This window comes from Gymnogyps californianus, chromosome 5 (assembly GCF_018139145.2).
Source record: "Gymnogyps californianus isolate 813 chromosome 5, ASM1813914v2, whole genome shotgun sequence".
Taxonomy (NCBI): Eukaryota; Metazoa; Chordata; class Aves; order Accipitriformes; family Cathartidae; genus Gymnogyps; species Gymnogyps californianus.
In genome coordinates, this window is record NC_059475.1 from 30,702,862 (window position 1) to 30,723,490 (window position 20,629).

A 20,629-nucleotide genomic window follows, 5' to 3' on the forward strand; every position below is an offset into this window, starting at 1 on the left:
ACTGTTCTTACATTAGCATACACATGCTAGTTTACATATAATTCTGTAACAGAGGATGACTTAAAAGTAAATAGAGACACAAGTTTGCTGACTGGATGACACAATCTGTCCCTTGAACATACTTTCAAAATTTTTATGTAGCATAATGAACTTATGTAGCAGGTAATGAACTCTTCCCACCAGAACTCTGGATGTCTGTTTTTTCTTACCTTTCTTCCTCCATAATAGCATCTTCTTTCCCCTGTGCCTCCAATGTGTTTTCATATAGGAGCTTATGGGTTTCAATGAAATTCCTCTGCAGTGCAGACATCTGGGCCATTATCTTCTGACGGTGCAACCTAGCTGCTTCTGCCTTTCTCTTCCGCTCAGCTTTCTCTTTATCCTGACTGCTCTGTGTCTTACAATAAAAGAGAATAAAGAAATCACAGGCAACAGAGAACATGAAAAAATGAGAAGAATCTTTCCCTGAGTATACGCATTCTAACCACTGATATCAAATTCCTTAACTGACACTTTAATGACAAAAAAAAAAGTTAACTATCTGAAAAACATAAAACTAAAATCTTAAGTGTTGACTAGGTTCATTAACCTAGTCAGAAGAAAAAGATTTTGAGGGTTCCACAAAAGGTCACTAGTACAATCCCTTGCCCAAAGACAGGATCAATAATACCTGATCCATTTTAATTAGGTACTTGTCTGTTCTTAAGAAACTTTAGTGAGGTGAACATCACAGGCCTCCTCCAGTGTTTTGTTATTCTCCCCGTAAGCGTAACCCCTACTAAGTATTCAGTATCTCCCTTACAGGAATTTAAGAAAATTTTATCTTGAACGGATATGGACGACACAGCAAACAAATTGTTCCCACATTTTTGTGGCAGCATTTTATGCATCTGAGGGTTGTATTTTCCCCTGTTCTTCTTTATTGTAGACTGGAAAACTATTCTTCTTCCACTATTTCCTCATCTATCATGTTTTCAAAAACTATAAACAAAGTATTCATATGCTTTGGAAATGTAGAATTCAAAAAACACAGGTAGACTTAATTAAAACATATAGAACCCAATTCCTCTTATTCAATTACTAAAGGCACAAATTCAACACTATATACATTGCTTCCATTCACAATACCATTACTTTTTGAGGAAATGAAACAACAACAAATTGCTCCACAAGTAGTGGAACTGTAAGAGTCTCATTTGTTACTGACTTTTGTATTTTGTTCCCTTACCTTACGAGATATCATATGACACCTTTCTCAAAAAAGAAACCCAGCATATGCTGTGATAAGTTTAGAGCTATGCACACAATGACTAGCCAAGAGATTGTTTGGCAGCAAGCTGTTGCCAAACAGAATGCATAAGAGCAAACTGGCCTGTCTTTGCATACTGTCTAAGGGCAATTAGATTCTTCTTTTCTATTCAACTGCCAATTTAAAAAAAAAAAAAAACCACGTCATGGGACTGCAGTAATCTTTGAAATCTCCATGTCATTAAACCACTGGATTCAAAAGTTATTTTGAGGGAAGGCGGTAGAGACTGATACACAGACAGAATAATCACCTAAGCCTGATGTCTTTATACAATCAAGGCAAAGCAGATTAACCTCTTGGTAGGTCACATAAATTACAAGACATAATTTTAAGTGGATTTGTATTTCTAATTATTGCACAATGACAACATAATAGAAAAGGTGGTCAAATCATAAAGATAAGGAATGGAGAAATGAACACAAATTACTTCTTCACCCCCCTCAGTTGTTTCACTTAACCTGGAAGTACAACCAAAACCACATTAGCGGCTGATAATTCCATAAAACATGCTTAGCATAAATTTCATTTATTAAAAATATTAATCTTGGAATCTAAATCCTATTTGTAGGCAATATATCAGAAATTAATATTTTAAAAATTATCATTTCGGGTAACAATAAATTTAGGCACCTTTCTGAAAACAGACATTCAAAACATTAAATACAAGGCTTCCATTGAACTTTTTTTTTTATTATTACCTCATCACCTTTTGTAGCTTCTGAGCCCGATGTAGCTGTTACTGTTGTCAAACTAGATTTTTCTCTCAATCTTTTCACTGTGTCAAACATCTAGGAATAGAGACTTAGATGTTAAAAATAAAATGCAACTTGGCTCTTATTACAATATAGACAGGATTAAAGCTCTTGATATTTAGTTTCACGTTATTTTCAGATTTTCAAATGGATGAAACCAACTGCCATACTCCTAAATAACAAAAACATCTAACTGAGACCATATGCGCACTCCTGTAACACTGCTGTGTCTGCATCCTAAACCTGACAAGCACTGCTCAGTATGAAGTAAAATTCTTCCAAATTTTCCAGCCTTCTAGCACTAATACTGCTAAGCAACTAAAGCATCTGTACATCAGAAGAATGGACAGAGACTGCTAGCTTATTTCAAGTAGGCGAGATGTGGATCATCCCATGGAAATAGTCACTAAAATCATGCAAAAACCTATACATCTGGAACAGAAAGCTTTCCAGCATATGCCCAATTAGTTAAAACTGAGCCTTCAATTTTCATTTACTACTTTCTCCAGCTATCTTTACTTTAATAAGCACCTTGAAGTTTTGATTATATTAAATATTCTACATTTACTATACATATTGTTAAAAAGTTAAATATATTTTTTTAAAGTACATTTTTACTTTTGCCCTTAGTATTTTACAAGAATAACTTCTCAAAAAAATCTTTCAAACCTGCCTCCCTAATGTACCAGGATAGTCCAATTTTAGTAGCTGAGGATAGTTTTGGAACCCTACTATGGATTCTTACCCTCTTTTCCAAGAGCACTGTCTTCTATGTTTGCCACCTAAAACAAGAAGCCCAAAATGGAACAGGACAGTAGTACTCCTGCTAAGCAGAAGCAGCAGCCTCCTACTTTAGAGAAGGTGTCACAGCTCTAGAAGTTTTTCCCATCTGTCAACATTATTCTCACACTAAATCCAAAACACACTGTACCAGCTACTAAGAAGAAAATTAACTCTATCCCAGCCGAAACCAGGACACCATCTCTTACTGGGTAATGGCAGGGAGTTGGATGGAAAAATTCCACAGGTCAAACGTACAATGTGGCCATTAGTCAGATCCGTATCACTCAAGTCTTAATACAAGCAGCCTCTAAAATGCTTTCCCAAATAATAAACTTTTATTTGTCACTTGCTGTTATTTTGCAACAGAAGTATGATGAATAAAGTCTACGTATAAAAATGTCATTACTGGCATGAGTTATCTAAGCAAAAATTGACCCAATACTTGAAAGTAGCAATAGCAAGTACAATGACTTGTAAGTGTTAACACAGTATTCGAGAAACCATCTCGTCTGGGGAGAAAAAATGTTCCAATAGATTAAGCTTCTCAAGAAATCATTGCAGCTGTAAACGCTGAGTTATATGTAGGAATCATAACATCTTTCATAAAAGCTTTCTGAATTACTAAAATCAGATCATACTTATCTCCACTTTGTGTACCTGCAGTATCCAATTGACTGTGTCCTTCTGTGCCTCTAACTGAGGAACTCTCTTCAATTTTTCCAGAAGCATTAACACGTTCACAGCATTCAAGGCCGAGCTTCCCATTCCTTCACAAAGGAGAGAAAAATAGAAGAGCATGGGTCTTCAGGGAAAAAAACACCTCAACATTTTAATGTATTTACAACCATGGACATGCCTTAAAATATTGCTAATTATATAACACACATACATGAACACAACCTGTGCAGTTACATTTCTGTCTTAATTTCATCTGTTTATTCCAGTTAAATGTAGCATCATCTTTCCCCCTTGTAGATCAATAATTTTTGCGACTTCCAAGAGCGGAAGTACAGAGAAAACCAGAATTGCCTTTTGCTTCAAGAAGAAGCAGTAAAGCTCTTATAGCTTACATAAGTTTGCTAACAGCTCAGTGTGCACAAGTTTATTTCTATCACAAAAACTATTATAATTACAGTAATTATTTGCTTCCTCACACCTTGGTAACAGTTCATAATGTTCTAGGCCATTCTCTAACACAGGCATGCTTTAAAATTGAGACCATTCTCTTCAATTATATTAATTTTGCAGCATTTTCCATTTGAAATTAATTCACACGTTTTTAGAAGTGAGACAAATCCATTACCAAAAAAAAGTATTTATTTATTTTTAAATCACTTGTCAACAAGAGTTTTCCTACAAAAATACTGATTATTTTTGCATCCCTTATGTATAAATGGGGCTTTGGTTTTTCTGGTTATGCAAAACTAAAGCTCGCAAAGAGTTCTCTAACATCTCAATTGTAATTACTTTTAGTGTATTCCTATAGTTGACATGAAGCTTCTTAAACAGAAATATGTTCAGTGTGATGATAATACTTCTTGCTCAACAATAAGAAAAAATTAAAAATAAAAGTGAAATGGGAGTGTTTTTCAAACTCAGTGACACCTCTTTACACAACTTTTTTGAAAAACTAAATAAAGGCAGCTCAGCAGCTTTATGTATTTACTTATTTATGTAGGAGGTATTTAAAAGACATGTAGATGTGGTGCTTAGGGACATGGTTTAGTGCTGGACTTGGCAGTGCTAGGTTAATGGCTGGACTCTATGATCTTAAAGGTCTTTTCCAACCTAAACAATTCTATGATTCTATGATTTTACTTTATAATTCTTATCTCTATTTCATCTCTCAAGTGACAATTATGTTTAGCTTGACAATGGAATTTTTTTAAATTTATTCTTACACAATGAAGCAGAAACTCTAGATAAGATGGAAGATTATTTAGAAAATGTAGATTCCAACTCCCACTCACTAGTCTTGAATGTAAGATTAGGAAGTGCTCTGTAGGGATTTGGAAAAGTAAAGAAAAAGAAAAAAAGTACATTTCATAGCCACTAAGTTTTGCTTCTATTATCACTACCATAGTAAAAGACTTTAACTTGCAGGTAAATCAATAATTGTACAGCTCAGGAGTACAAAAGATGGAGACAGTTCACTTAAATTCACTGTCACTTTTCAAGGAGTTCTTAGTTTCCATTTCAAAAATGTTCTTGTGAAGGAAGAACCATTTTCAGTTATCTAACACTAGTATTACTTTTCCATTTCTTTCCCAAGAAGAGAAGCACATGTCCTTTTCAACATATCTGGCAACTGGGAACAAAGGAAGCTAGTCCAAATCTGGTTTCTTGATTATTTAAAAAAAAAAAAAAAAAAAAAAAAATCAGGTTTTAATTCTATAGCAAAAAGTAAATCCTTTCTGACTAAAACCACTGAATACTTTCTTCTAGTTTATTTTTGTCCTTACAAAATCAACTTAGCCTAATTTACTCTGCCCTTTTAAAGAAAATGAAACATACGTGTTGCTTTGTGATAAAAATCAAAGGTTACTTCTTCTTCTGGAGACTTCTGTAACTGCTGCTTCTCTTCTAATAACCCTAAAGAAAGGAGATGAAGCACCTAAAAAAAAAAAAAAAGAGAATAATAGTAAAACTCGTTCATTGTTAGAGGTCTGGAAAACTGGCATATAAAATAAGGATGCTTAATATAGTTCTGTACTGTATGCTGATTATATCCGTAATAAAACACAGAAATGAGAAAGAGTGCAGAGATTGTACATGGAAAGTAAAATAACAATGCACAATATAGTTTTCCTGCATATTACTTGCACTGGAATTAATAAACTTGGACACACTTTACGTTAGTAACATATGAATGTTGTAATTTTGCTGATACAAATCTATGAATATTTGGTTAATTCCATAATCCAAAGACTAGCATGTAAGGCAAGGCAATTAAACAATCTATGCGCTCTAATTAACAAAACTGACTAATTCAACCAGTCAGATAGGTCCTAATCCTATAAACATTAAAAAAAAAAAAAACAAAAAACAAAAAACCCACCACAAACCACCCCACACCAAAAAAACCCCCACAACACTAAAATTCAACAATGTTAGTAATTCCTTTTTTTTTTAAAGCATAAAGTCACTGTGGTAAAATGAAATGTTTCAATACTTACAAAATTACATTATTTCATGACTGAGGCCCCAAAGACATTTACGTATTTGGAGACTTTGCAGCTTACAAGATGAAGCAACTCCAATTTCTTTAAGATGATCAAAGAATTACTTATTGGCACATGAAGTTTCAAGAAAAAAGATGAGGTAAGGAGAATTACATACTGAAACAGCTTCAGTGATGAGGCAACACAGGGGGGAAAGCAAAATAGAAGACTGAAGAATATTCCCAATTTAATACCATTGTTTTTCACATTTCCATTTTACAGTGGAGATAAAAAATAAGAAATATTTTGTCAGTAGGATTTATAAAGACAGGTTTGGGGACAAAAAGTAAATTCTTACAATTCAAAGATAAACTTTATCTTTACACATTTTGATCTTATCATAAGCAGTTAACATGGTCAACACAAGAATGCCCATAGGAAGACGACCAAAGCTAACCATACCATTTGGATCATAGCTTCAGTCCACAAGTGGGTTTCCAGTTCTACTGCTCTCTGAAGAATGGTCCGTAGTATGTGCATCATAACGTCACAGTTCAGAATCCTCACCACGTTGCTGAATGCAGGACTGAAGTCTGGAGGAGGAGGGGGTGGCAACGCTAGAAAACAGAGATGTGCAAATATATTAACAAACTGGCATCTCAAAGATTGCAGGCAAAAAGTATAGAGCACAAACATACTAATGCCAGTGAAAGAACAACTGGACCTTTAAATTAATAAAGCCACACTCAAGACAACTGTTCGCCTAAGTCAGTTGCCTAACATTTTAAGTTGCTAAAGTGAAGGGGGGGGGGGGGGGGGGGTGTGTGTGTGGAATTTAAGAAAGTACTATTGAAAGTCTGTCAACTGTATAAAATAGCAGTGGAGGAAGAAACCAAAAGTCATCCAAAGATAGTTTTTTCCTCATTATTTTCCAGCTGTCATAATCTTCTGAGTTACTTACAACTGAAGGAAATTAGATTTTTTTCAAAGAGAATGTGATTTCCGATTTAACTGTGTCCCTCCTAAATGACAATACCAATGTATTCTTTTTCAGTTCCACAGTTTTTCAACTGAAAGGAACCCAAAGCAAATAAAATTTACTCAGAATTAATTTTAACCATCTTAGGTACGAAATGCTGTAATGCCCCTAATTGTACACAAAAATCAAAATATGCTTTAGAGTAGAAAGTAAAGATTAAGGTATTCAACTGGAAGGGCAATCTGGGAAGAGAAAAATAATTATATCTGTTGCAACTCAGAAAAGCAGGTGATAGTTGATCTTATTAAATTGTTCATTGTACTTCTTCGTTCAGCTTACAAAGTCTTCCTTAAATCAACTCAATTAATGCTCGTGACTTGAATGGGTAAAAGTAAACTCAAAAGGGAAATAACATTTGTGTTACAATAGAAACATGAGGTTTTATTGTTATATGTATTTGCAGCTTCTAAAAAATAAAAATTTTGATTTATAAAACTTAAGTCTCAAGCTGCTTACAGAATGGATACGAGCACTAGCTCCTGTGGCAACCTTCTCTACATGGCATTATTATGTCTCAACATTGTGCTAGAGAAACTACTCACAAAAAATAAACTTTTGCCTCCTAGTTACTCCACCATAAAAAACTCTAAGCTGTTCATTTTGTCAATGGGTACTATGCCATTTTTATTTGTCTATGTGGAAATTAAACTAAAAATTCCAAAACTCCTGTCTTTGTGTTAAAAAGGAAAAAAAGAGAAAAGAAATGTCAGGCGCTAATTAATTACAATTACTACAAATCACAACAAATTTAATATGAACTCAACTATCCACAATTAAGTCACAAGGCGTCTCCCAAAGCTCATTTTATATGCACAACTACATACACTACTGAATTATCACATTTGTTGAGTCATCAGTTTCAAATTTTTACCTTCATCTCCGTTTTCTTGTTTTCTTCTTTTCTTTTGTGTATGTTCAGCCTACAGAAAAAGTAGTGTTCTTATATCAGCATCTCTACAGAAGTACACAATGAAACAATGAGAAACCCTAAACTAGAAATGTGGCACATACATAGTCAATATTTGGTTGTGTAACTAGAATCTTGTCTGAAATCTGTTTAACAATATTGCATTTTGCATTTCAATTTGTAGTAGAGATAAATAATTGGACATACTTGCTTCCTCAATAAGTGTTATAAAACCAAAGTTTGGCGTTTTCCAGTTCAAATATAATTCTTATCATATTTTGTTCTTAGCATAAACAGTTAACAGAGTTAATACAGAAGTCACCACAGGGAAAATACTAACGCAAACCATACCACATCAATTTGTATTAACAATCTTAACTTCATTAGAAGTTTGGTTTTGAAGTTAGCTGCATATACTCTTTACTGAATCAGTTTCTTTAGATTCCATTAATTCCTTTGACTCAGCAAAATTCTTCAGACATTGATAAGTATGTACTATTTTTTAACCTTTGAGTATGAATCTTACACTGCTTACCTTGCTGTGCTGGGTCTTAGTATAGTGATAAAAGAACATATTGAACTCCTTCAAGCATTCATCTTTCAGTTCATAAACTCCATGGCCAGACACACCTGGTTTCCTTACAGAGAAATATTTCATGACATACAGATTAATAATGTATGTTCAGCACATCTTTGAATGTAAACAAACCAGTAACACAATTTATTTTCTAACGAAATGCTAATAAGAAATGGAATAGTGATGGTTGCTTCATTAACGTATAAAGAGCATAAAGTGAGTACAGTGACCAGTCTTTAATTTTCAAGACTGTTTACTACTGTAAGTCCTACCCAGCAGCAAAATATTTCTAGTCTATACCACCTACAGCACACCATATAGCCTCTGACAGGTAAATTCTTTTTAACTTTATGGCTTAGAATTTCAGACATTGGATGTTATTGTAGAAAATTCATTACTTTCTTTAACCAAGGTACAAAACAAATAATACAAACAGCTACTTCCCAGCCAGTGAGATTTTTTGAACCTTCCATAAAATTCCCAAAGCAAAATTCCTAGGTACACCTATAGTTGCCCTTGATTAAACATAAACAAGTGAGCCACATGAAATTTAAAATAAGGTATACTAAAATAATTAAAATTACAAGATATTTTTGTGACAAAAATAGTAGACATTTGAACTAGTTTTTCTCAACTGCTACAATTGATTGTTCTATATTTGCGCATATATATGTTAAAAAAAATTAACTCCCATCTGAGAGTTACAGCAAGTTAGCAACTAAATAACATCTAAACCAATGATTAGGTGGCGATTGTCAAAGGTACAATGAATTGTTAAGGTTCCCAACCATCTTTGAAATAAAATGAACTTTTGAAGGTTTTCCCACTACGACTTGAGATTACTAAACCCCTGAGACTCCTCAAACTGAATTTGAAGAAAGAGGGAGGTAAAAGGAGAGAAGCAGCAGCTTCGGATATTCCACATACTTTTCTTTCCTATGCGTATTTGAAAGTGTATATATTTCAAGACAGCAAAATATTAGCTGAACAGAGACTGAGCAGTGCAGCTTGTTTAACCCATATAATCTAAGAGATCTTATTTCATGTTCAAGCTACTGATAAAACAATATTAAGAACTTACTTAAATGTAGCCACTTTATCAATTACATTCTCCAAGCCAGTTTCATTGTTCTCCTGGTAAAAAATTTAGTTTGGGATAAATATATAATGATTCAAATATCTTCAGTATTATGCTAGGTGTAACAAAAATAGACATACAGATTTAGATCAATTCCCTAATTCATGAATTAATATATTTTGCCCACTGTTATTCAGAAAGCAGATATTCACAATTGACAAGTTACAAGGAAGCACCAGAGACAGATAATACTTTCATTTAATCATGTAAAATTTTATTTATAATAGAGCTGATCTCCAGAAACAGAGCAGTGCCTTACCCAACCTCAGTGGACATTAAAACAGAGTTTTAGTCTCTTAAAACAGTGAATGTGGATCACCCATTATTGGTTTCTGATAATATTCCAGGCTATTTAATTTACAATAAAACCAAAGGTTTTTTGCATTGAAGCCCTGAAAACTTGCACAGGCTATAAATTCTAATCCACATCCCTCTCCTTTGCTTGAATTTTCAACAGTTGGAATAGAATGGCAGGGAAATCTGTGCTTTCAAATAGACCTGTACAAGACTTGACTTCCAATGGATCTGCACAGGTTTAAGTGATCAAAGTGACAGGATCAAATTTATTGATGGTACAACAGGGCAGAATGGAATCCAGCTGCATGGTCCTACAGGACCAAAAGAGAAAATAAATTTTAAGTCTTTTCTTTTTGAATCTAGGAGAACTACAGCTGCATATTCTAAGAAATTTCACCTCTTCATCAAAAAGCACAATCCCCATACAAGCCTTTTCAGATTAGACCATACTTGAATCCATGACATTTACCTTTACATCAGTAAGGTGTGTAAGGCCCTTTGTCATGCTATTTTGTAATTCTGAAACCAACATTTGAGCTGTATATTAGAAATAAAATGCTTCCATATAAAGATATGGAAGCTAAAGAAGAAAAAGACATAAAACAAGAAAAAGTAAATTAAGAAAAAAAGTAAATAAACCAGGACTCACATTTTCAGGCAAGGACTTGGTAATTGCACTGTGAGCCATTGGTTCAATACATAACAGATGGATGATTTCTCTCATGATAACATCTTCTTTTGTCACATTACTCACTCCAGGCACATATCTTTCCCCTATCAGAGTGAATCAAAAGGAGAAGAATGGCAAATATGACAGTTATAAAGCAATTCTGAATTTTGCACAGAGGTAATGCTATTGCTGGGATATTTCATAGTATAAGTTTGCATTTGCCAGAAACCTATCCCAAGTGTCCGAGAGGAAAAATGTCTTTTAGCCTAGCTTCCTAACAAAATGGGCCGAGATGGAGTTTCTCTTCATATTCCACTTTAATAGTCAATTATGACGTTATCTAACAGCTTTTTTTCACTATGCAACCCCTGTTGCTTCCAGTTGACAAATACTTGTGTTACTGAACCATCTATTTAAAATAGGCATTCTCCAGTTATCCTCTCCATACCATCTATGTTAAAGGAAGTCATCAAGCCTGTTTTGTCAAACTGTAATAAACCATTACTACAACAGAGAGAAATGAAACTTACCCACAACATAGATGAGAATCTGTAGCATCTCTTCTATTAACACGTTACATTGTTTGATCAAATCCTACAAGAATTAGAGAAAGCAGTTTAAAAAAAAAAAAACGAGCAGGAAAACCTGTCAAATGACACTGAGCTCAGCCTTCAGATACACTACTCCACTGAAACACTGTACTGTAACAAGAAATCTCCATTCTAACAAGCTGGAAAAAATGCCTGCGCTTGTAGAGGAGATATTATTCCGCAATTGAAGTGCAAGATTCACATGCAGGAAAAGAACCAACAGCTAAAAATGTATCCCAAATGAAGAGTTACATGAAAGTTCAAGCCTCAAGAAGTAGCACAACAATCCAAGAAACTTCCAGTCAAAATAAGAACACATAATATGGCTTAAGAGACACAGAAATTTTAGACAAGTCATTTACGTGGATTTTGGTACATGCCCTATGAAATAAAGGGCAAAGAGGGCAAAACCTGTTTGCTAATTTTGAGTAAGCCTCTACAAATTCTGAATACAAAATCATTTATCTAACCACTAGGTCCTGTGTTGACTGACTTTTAGTGTGGTCATAAAAATGCAGTTATCAACAGGAGCTAGTTTTTCTTATTAATGTTCCATAAACTCAAAGCAAACAAATTAATCAGCAGAAATACTTGCCACTTACCTGATCTTTGGTGGGCTTGATCTTTTTGAAAGCATCAGCAAGCTCATACCTCTGCAGTATCAGCAGGAGGAACTGGTTTGGATCCATAAGAGATGCAGCTATCTATCAAAAAAACCAAACTAATATGAACATCAGTTACTATTACAGTTCTTCATTAATTATGAAAAATACTCTTTTACCAAGAAAAATCTTTAAAATCATACAAATTTAATTAAAATTAAAAGAAATTCCATGAAAATTTTGAGTCAAGCAAGCAATGGTTCAGAACATTATACCTGGAGCATGATGATGTCTTTATCATACATCTCTTCTCTGCATTTAACGTCTTGATAATAGAATACCTGAAAAATAGGAAAATAAAATTTAAGTAGAGAAGTAATGCACTATCAAATGTGCACCAGTTAATGTCCGAGGCTTTTTTAAACTGTACAGCACCTTTACTGAGTAAGGGAATGTCCAGTGTTTCTTTCAAAACAAACATGTACTTTGATGGAAGTGAAAAATGTTTTTTCACCTATCCAGAGAAAGTCTCTGCTGTATTACTTCATACCCCCTTCCAAGACAACATAATTTTAATGGCTGCTACTGATTAAAGTCAAAACATCCTCTTTCTCCTACCCCAGTTCTCAGAGAGACAATTCTACGGGGGGCTACTAATATTTACTTTGACTTCACCAAAGGGTCCTGTGAAAGGTAAACACAGAAAATTTCTGCTGTCAAAGAAAAAAAAAAAAAGTGAAGCCAAAGCAGGCAAAATACAAGTACTTAAGGGTAGACTCTTCCTTTTACCTTTACTCTTGCAACAAAAAAAGCCCACAAGTGGTATAAAATGTTTGTTATGTCCAGTTATATGGCACTCAAAAGTTTAGTATGAGATTAAAATAGTTTAACTTTTGCGTATAATGATTACCATACACTAAGAGATTCTTCTAACATTTTATGTTATAAGCAACAGTACTTATGCAGTAATTTCTTTATCAGATCTGAAAGTAGTTTACAGTAGATGTCAGTAACATTAATACCATTTCACAGAGTCAGAAACAGTCATAACAGAGATGAAAATACTTGTCTAATATGGGGAGGCAAGACATCGATGAAGCTGGAAATAAAACCAAGTCATCTAAATTCCCACCTAGAAACCTTTCTATTTAGTGTAGGAGTGACCCCCATGACCTCTTTCTGCACTGGATGAAACCACCACTGGGAGCATTACTGAGAAACACTTGCATACACCACTAGGACCAACTGACTACTGAATATTGTAGGGAGTACCTGGCTTATCAGAGAGAGCCCATTCCTTCTCCACATCTCTGCAGCAACCTGAGCAACCAAGACAAGACATCGCAAAGGATATTCTACTAGCAGCTCCACTTGAAATTCTTCCTAGAATTTAATAAAAAAGAAGAAAAAAAAAAAAGAAAAAAAAAATCAAGCAAGAGTAAGTCTGCCAGTGATTTTAAAAGTGTAAGTCCTAATAAACAAAGACAGACAGCTGCAAAATAACTTGTGTGTGTGCCATGAAAGTTACAGGATATAATTTTAGGCTTTTTCCTTCCCAGAGTATAAAAAAAAAAAAAAGAAAAAAAAAGATCTTACAGGAGAAACAAATTCATGCAATCTTGAGATGGTTCCAGTCTTGCTTAATCGTACATGAAGACCTACAAAACCAATAGTAAAAAAATTAGAAAATAAATCAAAATCAGTAAAGTTTTGGTTTGTTTGTTTTTTTTTTTAAGACAGAAGATCTACTACATTATCACAACAGTTCTTACCAGTCTTACAATCCATTATTTTATGAATAAATCTATTCATTTAACGAATTCATTAAAACAATGTAAATTGAGATGCTAAATAGTATTAGCAAAATTTTAATTTCACATTTAAATCATATGTCAGTAATAACTGAATTTCAAGACTACAAGGCTTAACAGATGGTATCTTGGTATCAAATGATGTGATAAAGAATCTACAGCTTAATAATAGCATATGATTTCATTTGTATTCTAGAGAAAGTGGTGATCACCCACTGCTGTGGTCCTTTGTATTCTGACTGGAAATCTGTCCTGGCATGCTGCAAACATATGTCTTTTAGGAGGAGCATTTTAACAGTCCTAAGATATATGTGGCTGGAAAATAAATTCGAGATATAGTAATAATGAACATTCATTTAGGCAAAACAGGTAGAAACAGAAACAGAACCACATAAATTCAAATAGTCCACAGAAAACTGAAGATCTCATTAAAACATTAAACTTTTCCTTCTCGCCTGACTTTCTTATCTCTCTCCTGTTTAAAAAATGTCCTCCAACCTCCATGGCAAATGTTTTTTTGAGAAAAACTTTCCCTTAGTGGGACATCTGGGGAACAGGGTTGCCTGATCATGAAAATGTCAGAAAGTTAGAGAATGACTGATCTGTGAATCACTTAATCTAAATGCTTTCTAGAGTAAAGAAATAGAGATGGATGATAAACGTAATTCAAATAGCAATCAAAACAAAACACACCACCTACCAGCAAGAGTCCTAGACAGCGGTAAATGTATGCTGACAGGATCTGCAGACACTCTGTACGGTCTGCTCTCCAGAGTATGGCCACACAAGTGAAACACTGTCTTTTCCCGTGAGCGGCCATTTGTGCTGCACCTCATCACAGCTTTATGACATTCGCTGTAGGCCTTGAGCAACAGCTCTTCCTAGAATTTAAAATAAATGCATAGTGTTATATTTAAAAATCATAGATATGCACTAAAATTCCTCACTTGTTTCTTCTGACAGCATAAACAGTTACTAAAAATCCACAATATAATTACTACTCTGTTTCTTAATACTGAGAAGTACTGGACTGGAGCAGCAGAGCATCCACTAAAGCCAACTCAGAATATGCTTCTGTTCAAAAAAGCTGCTCTGTCAAACGCTCTAAAATCTATGTGCTTATTTAAGCTGCAGTATTTTAATATTTTGCATAGTTTGCACCCCAAATTGGATCAAGAAGCTCCTGAACTGCTGTAGTTCTTCCTTTCTCTCCCTACTGAAAAAAGACAAGAAACCCACTTCAAAATATCTTTTAAGTTAATAAATTGTACAATTTCCTCCCTTCCCCCAGCACAGGGATGAGCTCCAGCACTGATTAAGACTACTTACAGTGCAATTACCCAATTAGCGCAAAGTTTCTGCAGTCCACTTTCGCAACTAAAAATGAACACCATGTGCTTCAAAACCTTAAAATTTGACAGTGATACCATGAACCTAATTCTCAAAATCTTAAATTGTGAGAAGTATTTTCTCTTTATGATTTGCCTGACACCATGTGCAGCTTTGTCAGCTAGAAGATTATATTCTTCCGAGATCCCTTCTCTCTTTGTCACACCACAGATTAATTCTTTCAGACTCATTTTTTGTGGAGATCTGTATCGAACAATAGTGAGCTTTTTTAAAAAGCACTCAGGAATATTCACAAAAGGCATGCATGTAAGAATCCCAGGCAATTTATATACTTACATCACAGGCACACCACTCCTGGAACATCAAAAGAATGTTCTTGAGCTGCATCTGTATAGCAATAGCTGCTTCCCAGTCAGGGTCCACCTCAATGTGCTGACCAATCTGTCTTTTTATCTCCTCCATTCCCTGAAATCGAGATGCCACAAAATACTTAAGCTAAATCAGTGATCATAGGCTTAAAATACCACAAAATCCCATAAGCAAGTGGTAAAATATAGGTTGTTCAGACACATGTAGCTAAAATTAATGAATATTATTTCTATAAAGTAAACATTACTTTTTCCCCCACCCAAGACAGGGATTGAAGAATTTACCATTTTAATTCCATGTGTATATCCACAATATTGCTATGGACAAAAAGACGAGCAAACAAAAGTGCTGCAATATCTTTATAACAGCATATTAAAAAGAAATTATTTAAATGTGTTGTACCTGCATGCAGGTTAGAATCCTCAGGAAAGAAACAAATCCTTCTAAAAACCGCTCCCTCAGCCGGTCTGTCCATAATGTAGGCTTGCTGACTAAGACATACCTGTTCCCAAAGAAAACATTATCATCTTTTGCTCAGACTTCTCTTCTGCTTATACTTGTATTTAAAGTGTTCTTTATATTAAAATAATCAACTGCATCATCACATTACATCACCCTCCCTCTCTCAAACTCCTCTTAAAATTTTCACTGAACACTAGAGTTGCTTGGTGCGAATCCATCATTTGAAATCAACAGATTTTTTAATCCCAAGGTATTTGGGGTGATTTGCTTTTACATTATTCAGTTTATTAGAGTAATTTGGGACCTGTAAGAGTGGAAAATGCTATGCAGATGAGGATTATACAGCTTTCCCAGAATGATAATGAATAGAAACCAGATTTCCCATACTGTCTTACAGTACATATACTTTGTTTTTAAAGCAGTTTTATCATCAGATTCCTGAATTGAAACACCTCATCCTACTGCCAATTTTCTAAGAAATGCTCTAGCTTCTCAGCTTTACACTTACCTGAGGTCATATATTACTGAATACACCCGGTTCAGTTTGTCCTGACTGTAACCTTGAAAGTTGAACTTGTCATTTTTGTCTAAGTACTCTGGAAGCACTTCTAGGAGTGTCTCTGTAATGGTAGTGATTACATTTTGCTCTTCAATAAGATGTCGGGCCTGCAAGAAGAAAATTAAAAATTTCTCTATTTTTGTTGAAGAGAACCGTCAAAATAATTTTTCCTTTGAATGCAGTCCATTTGCTTAGAAATTATTTCAGGCATTTGTAAAGAGTCCAAGCTACAAAGACTCCCATAGTATTTATTATTATGTATGAACACAGTTTCTATCAACTTAGCCTGTTTGTTCACTCTGACAGCTTCAATGTAACAGACATGCTATTTTTTTCTAGAAAGATCATGTAGAAAAGGACTTTTACATTAGTACTTCAGGCAAGAAACACATAGCCTTTAAAACCTACAGGTATACTTTTTCCCCCCACAGGATTTAACATATTTCACCCCCACAAAAAGACATTTAACCATTTTTTTGCCCCCTCCCTCCAAGTTTTTAAAGTTATGTAAGAAGGTAAATGTGAACAGAAATGAACATAGAAAGTTAATGCAGAGAACAATGCTGCCTAAAACTTCTACTTATTTTTATTCCCTCTATCTTTTGTAACGAATTTTCACATAAACTCAAGCTCCCGCTTTCATATTGGCCTTAACAAATCTCAAAATCATTCATCTTCAACTCAGCAATGCATAAAGACTCTCTGCCAAGTACAGCAGTTTGCAAAGGTGGTACTGCTAGCAATTCTCAAATTTATTTTACATTTCTAGTGGAGACAGGCTGTACATACCAGAGTAGGTACGGTGAACATCTGAACTGAGAGTGCTGTCACAGAGAGAACTCTGTCATGATCATCACTGATGTATTCTTTTTGCAATGCCTTGTAATACTAGGAAAAGAGAATATTGGGGAAAATAAATAAATAAAACAAGTGTTAATTTAAAATGTTTATTTTTTTTATTTGCAACAATTACATCTCAATGTCTGTCTTTCTAATAGAAGCAGTTCAAACAACAAAAACAGCACAATGTCTTCAATGTACCAAAGCAATTAAATATATGTGCCCCACTGCCTTAATACCAAAGATAAGCACAAATTTAACTGTTCTGCCAGATTGGAACCAAAATATTTTTTCTCCTACAACCAATCTTCCCCAAGAAAAGAAACTAAGCATCCGAGAAAAGGATCAATAAAGACATTAACTTAGTATAAAATAAGTCTTCCTCCTGCAGTGAACTGCATGGATAGTTATTCAACAGCTGTCTATAAGAGATGTGTACAATGAGTAACGCAAGTCTTTGCTTTGTTTCAGTCCAGAGAAAACCATGAAGTGTCAGTCACCTTTATCACATTAAAAAGCCTCACCCTAAAACAAAAACCACTTGGTCTTATGTTTTGTATATTTCTTAACTATTGTATCTAATTTTTAAAAAGAAAGACTAGTTGCAGTTCATCTGCCATTTCAAAAGACACACAGAATACTAACAATACTGCATTCAAAACAAGCATATCTACCTACATGATTATAAGGAACAAACCAATAACATTGGAATTAATACACTTTATAAAGGCTGAGCTAGTTGTTGAAGCTCTGCTTGTTGAAAATTCATTATTTATATTGAAACAATTTTCAGGTTTGGGGAGAATTTTATAAAGCTAGTAAAAATTCATAGCATAAAAAACAAATAACCATTTACCTTCACAAATTCCACAGCAAAAAGTTTTTTGTATTCCATTTCCATGAAAAAACTACTGAAGATAAGTTCATGAAGAACCTTCCTTGCCCCTGTGAAGAGCCAATACAATGCACATCACTTTATTGTACTAAGATGCAGCTTTTTGTGGAAAAGAGGAATAGATTATTAAATTATAATTAAAAACCATTAAAAGTCTTGAAATGGTTACGAAGTATATGAACAAAGTTATTAATATATTTTTTTCTATTTTTAACATTTATTGGTATGTATTTAAAACACAGGGTAAGCATCAAGTCACTCATACTTAGGCTACATCTTGTGAAAAAATTCTTCAAAATACATAAGGCAGGAAAAATTTAGGAGGTAAATACATACCCAAAATATCAATTCTCAGCTGTAAAAATAAAGGCTGTATAAAAACCATAATATAAAAACTATAAAGAAATGTAACTCCACCTGCATAGCACGCACTTACTTTTACACATTTGCTACACACATGAAAAATGAATTTGCCTCTTCAGTTTACAGCAACATGGATACACAAACCTTTATGAAGTTTTGCATCCCATAGCATCAACTTGCTTATGAAGCATGGCTTTTCAGATCCAGCTTCTTCTTTGAGACATATTTGACAAAAGATCTGGCGAAAGTCACCTACAAGGATAAAACTGTTCATTTGTACAAGAATTCTTTGATAATTAAATTATATTAGCCAACAAAATGAGAATTACAGAATTCTGTTCTTTAAGGAAAAAAAAGAAGACACTTAAGTATGAATTGTTTTTTAACAATGTTTTTTCTCAGTGAACATACTCCCACATACTCTCCCCTTACTAATTTCTTTCTATTATTCTTACCGACTTTATTTAATAAATCCAGTGATGTAGAAGAGTATTTTAAAATGAAAAGCATTTAGACAGCTTTGCAAAGCAGATCCATAAGAAGAGTTCACTATGTCAGCACAGAAATGCACAGGCTAGGCAAGTCTACACTGGTCCCTGCCTTGGGCCCTGAAAGTCAGTCTTTTGTAGAATTTCAGAACGTTATTTTATATTTTCTTGCACTTATCAGTAAATACAGTACTTGCTGAAGCAGTTTTGAGGATCAACATATCAGAGTCACCCATGGGTTACTAAAGTTCAGAAATGAGCTCTTACATTACTAATTTCAAAAGGAAAAGTGGAGTGTCATGAATCAAGTTCCTGATAACCTGGAAATAAATAGTATTGAATGGTTCTTGATCTGTGTTCTATCACTTGAAGCAAAACCAGGAAAAGAACAGGAACCATCAGACCACCAAAAAGTTCCAGCTGAGTACAGAACATCAGGCTCTTAAAGCATCTCTGTATATAATCCAGAAGAACAAGGACAGGAATGTTAGACTTCAATCTTTGTGCTTGAAGACTCTCACAAAACATACTAAAGTATCAGTTAACCTATAACAACTTCCTAACCCAACATGCTACACTCAATATGGGAGACTCCTGTTTAGTTTTAGCTTATCTCATCAGCTAAAAAAGTAACACTTAAAAACCTAAAATTTTGGGGATTTGCTGGGGCAGTGACACCTACTTGTCTATACTCACACAGGGTCAACAGCTGAATAACTAGCTGTCGGTGTTTTAAATAGAGTGATCTCATAAAACTGAAAATAATAAGAAAAATTATCTAGGAAGAAAAACGTGGATAAAAACCGAACTTTCACTAGAAACCTTGAAGTAAACCACCCAGTCAAAAATTTGTACTGATTAAAAGAACTATCTGAGGAAATCAGACCAGCAAGAAAATACCATCAGCAAAATAAATACAAAGTTGAAAAGAACAGAAAGCTAAAATTTGTAAAATATTGTGAAGAATTACAAAAAGGTACAATTCTGATATATGTATTTCAAGGGAAAGATTGGAAACTAAGTGTTCAGAAAAAAAGATAAGAAATTCACTTTATTATCCAAGCTTACAAAAGATGCTAAAGCAGACCAACAGATTTACCCCATTAAGAAGAAGGATAAGCAGTGAGTAGAGCTTAATCTATGCATATTTGTACCGTGAAAAGAAATTTTGTAATGGCTTTAGTTTGGCAACACACAGGTATGACAAAACCCAGTAACAGAAATCAAAATTAGATTGATTCAGAAGTCATCTTTAAAACCATCAGCACCATCAAACAGCAGAACAATGTTTGAAAGCTTAAAATAGACTTTCCACTACCGGACAAATTTTTAAATTAAGGCTTTTGTTTGTTTGTGTTACTGACACTGTCTAATCAATCACAGCTATCAAATCTGAAGCAGGAATTAATTCAAGCAGAGGATGTATGCTTTCACTGATGGAGATGTTCTGCAGCTTTCCACCAGCACTGAGGAGAGCAACTTTTAAGCAAAGAAGTCACTGAAATAGGGCATGTGATGCTGACACTGAGGATAATAAAACTTCTAGAGGAACAGACAGAGCTCAAGCAGGGAAAGACATTTATTTTAGCAAGAAGGAACAGAAAAGTACTGCTATTCATAACCATACTGATGGATGTCAGCACCCGTACTACTGTATTATTTATTTA

At 34.2% G+C, this 20,629-nt stretch overlaps 1 protein-coding gene across 3 annotated transcripts in view; it reads right to left on the bottom strand.

Moving 5' to 3' along the window:
• The window catches only part of UBR1 (ubiquitin protein ligase E3 component n-recognin 1), a 65,649-nt gene that overhangs the window by 26,909 nt on the left and 18,111 nt on the right, over window positions 1-20,629 (bottom strand). For 2 of the 3 annotated variants that reach the window (XM_050896804.1, XM_050896805.1), the window contains exons 8-28: window positions 18,619-18,726; window positions 18,073-18,161; window positions 17,166-17,264; window positions 16,326-16,483; window positions 15,758-15,857; window positions 15,323-15,451; window positions 14,337-14,517; window positions 13,422-13,483; window positions 13,098-13,208; window positions 12,101-12,166; window positions 11,826-11,927; window positions 11,164-11,227; window positions 10,613-10,737; window positions 9,610-9,662; window positions 8,487-8,589; window positions 7,916-7,964; window positions 6,468-6,622; window positions 5,359-5,458; window positions 3,502-3,611; window positions 2,008-2,097; window positions 210-397 (exon numbers count right to left, since the gene is read on the bottom strand). In XM_050896804.1, coding sequence (XP_050752761.1) covers window positions 210-397; window positions 2,008-2,097; window positions 3,502-3,611; window positions 5,359-5,458; window positions 6,468-6,622; window positions 7,916-7,964; window positions 8,487-8,589; window positions 9,610-9,662; window positions 10,613-10,737; window positions 11,164-11,227; window positions 11,826-11,927; window positions 12,101-12,166; window positions 13,098-13,208; window positions 13,422-13,483; window positions 14,337-14,517; window positions 15,323-15,451; window positions 15,758-15,857; window positions 16,326-16,483; window positions 17,166-17,264; window positions 18,073-18,161; window positions 18,619-18,726 — 2,242 coding nt within the window. The remainder of the gene's footprint in view (window positions 1-209; window positions 398-2,007; window positions 2,098-3,501; window positions 3,612-5,358; window positions 5,459-6,467; window positions 6,623-7,915; window positions 7,965-8,486; window positions 8,590-9,609; window positions 9,663-10,612; window positions 10,738-11,163; window positions 11,228-11,825; window positions 11,928-12,100; window positions 12,167-13,097; window positions 13,209-13,421; window positions 13,484-14,336; window positions 14,518-15,322; window positions 15,452-15,757; window positions 15,858-16,325; window positions 16,484-17,165; window positions 17,265-18,072; window positions 18,162-18,618; window positions 18,727-20,629) is intronic. The other variant, XM_050896803.1, reaches the window with a different exon arrangement.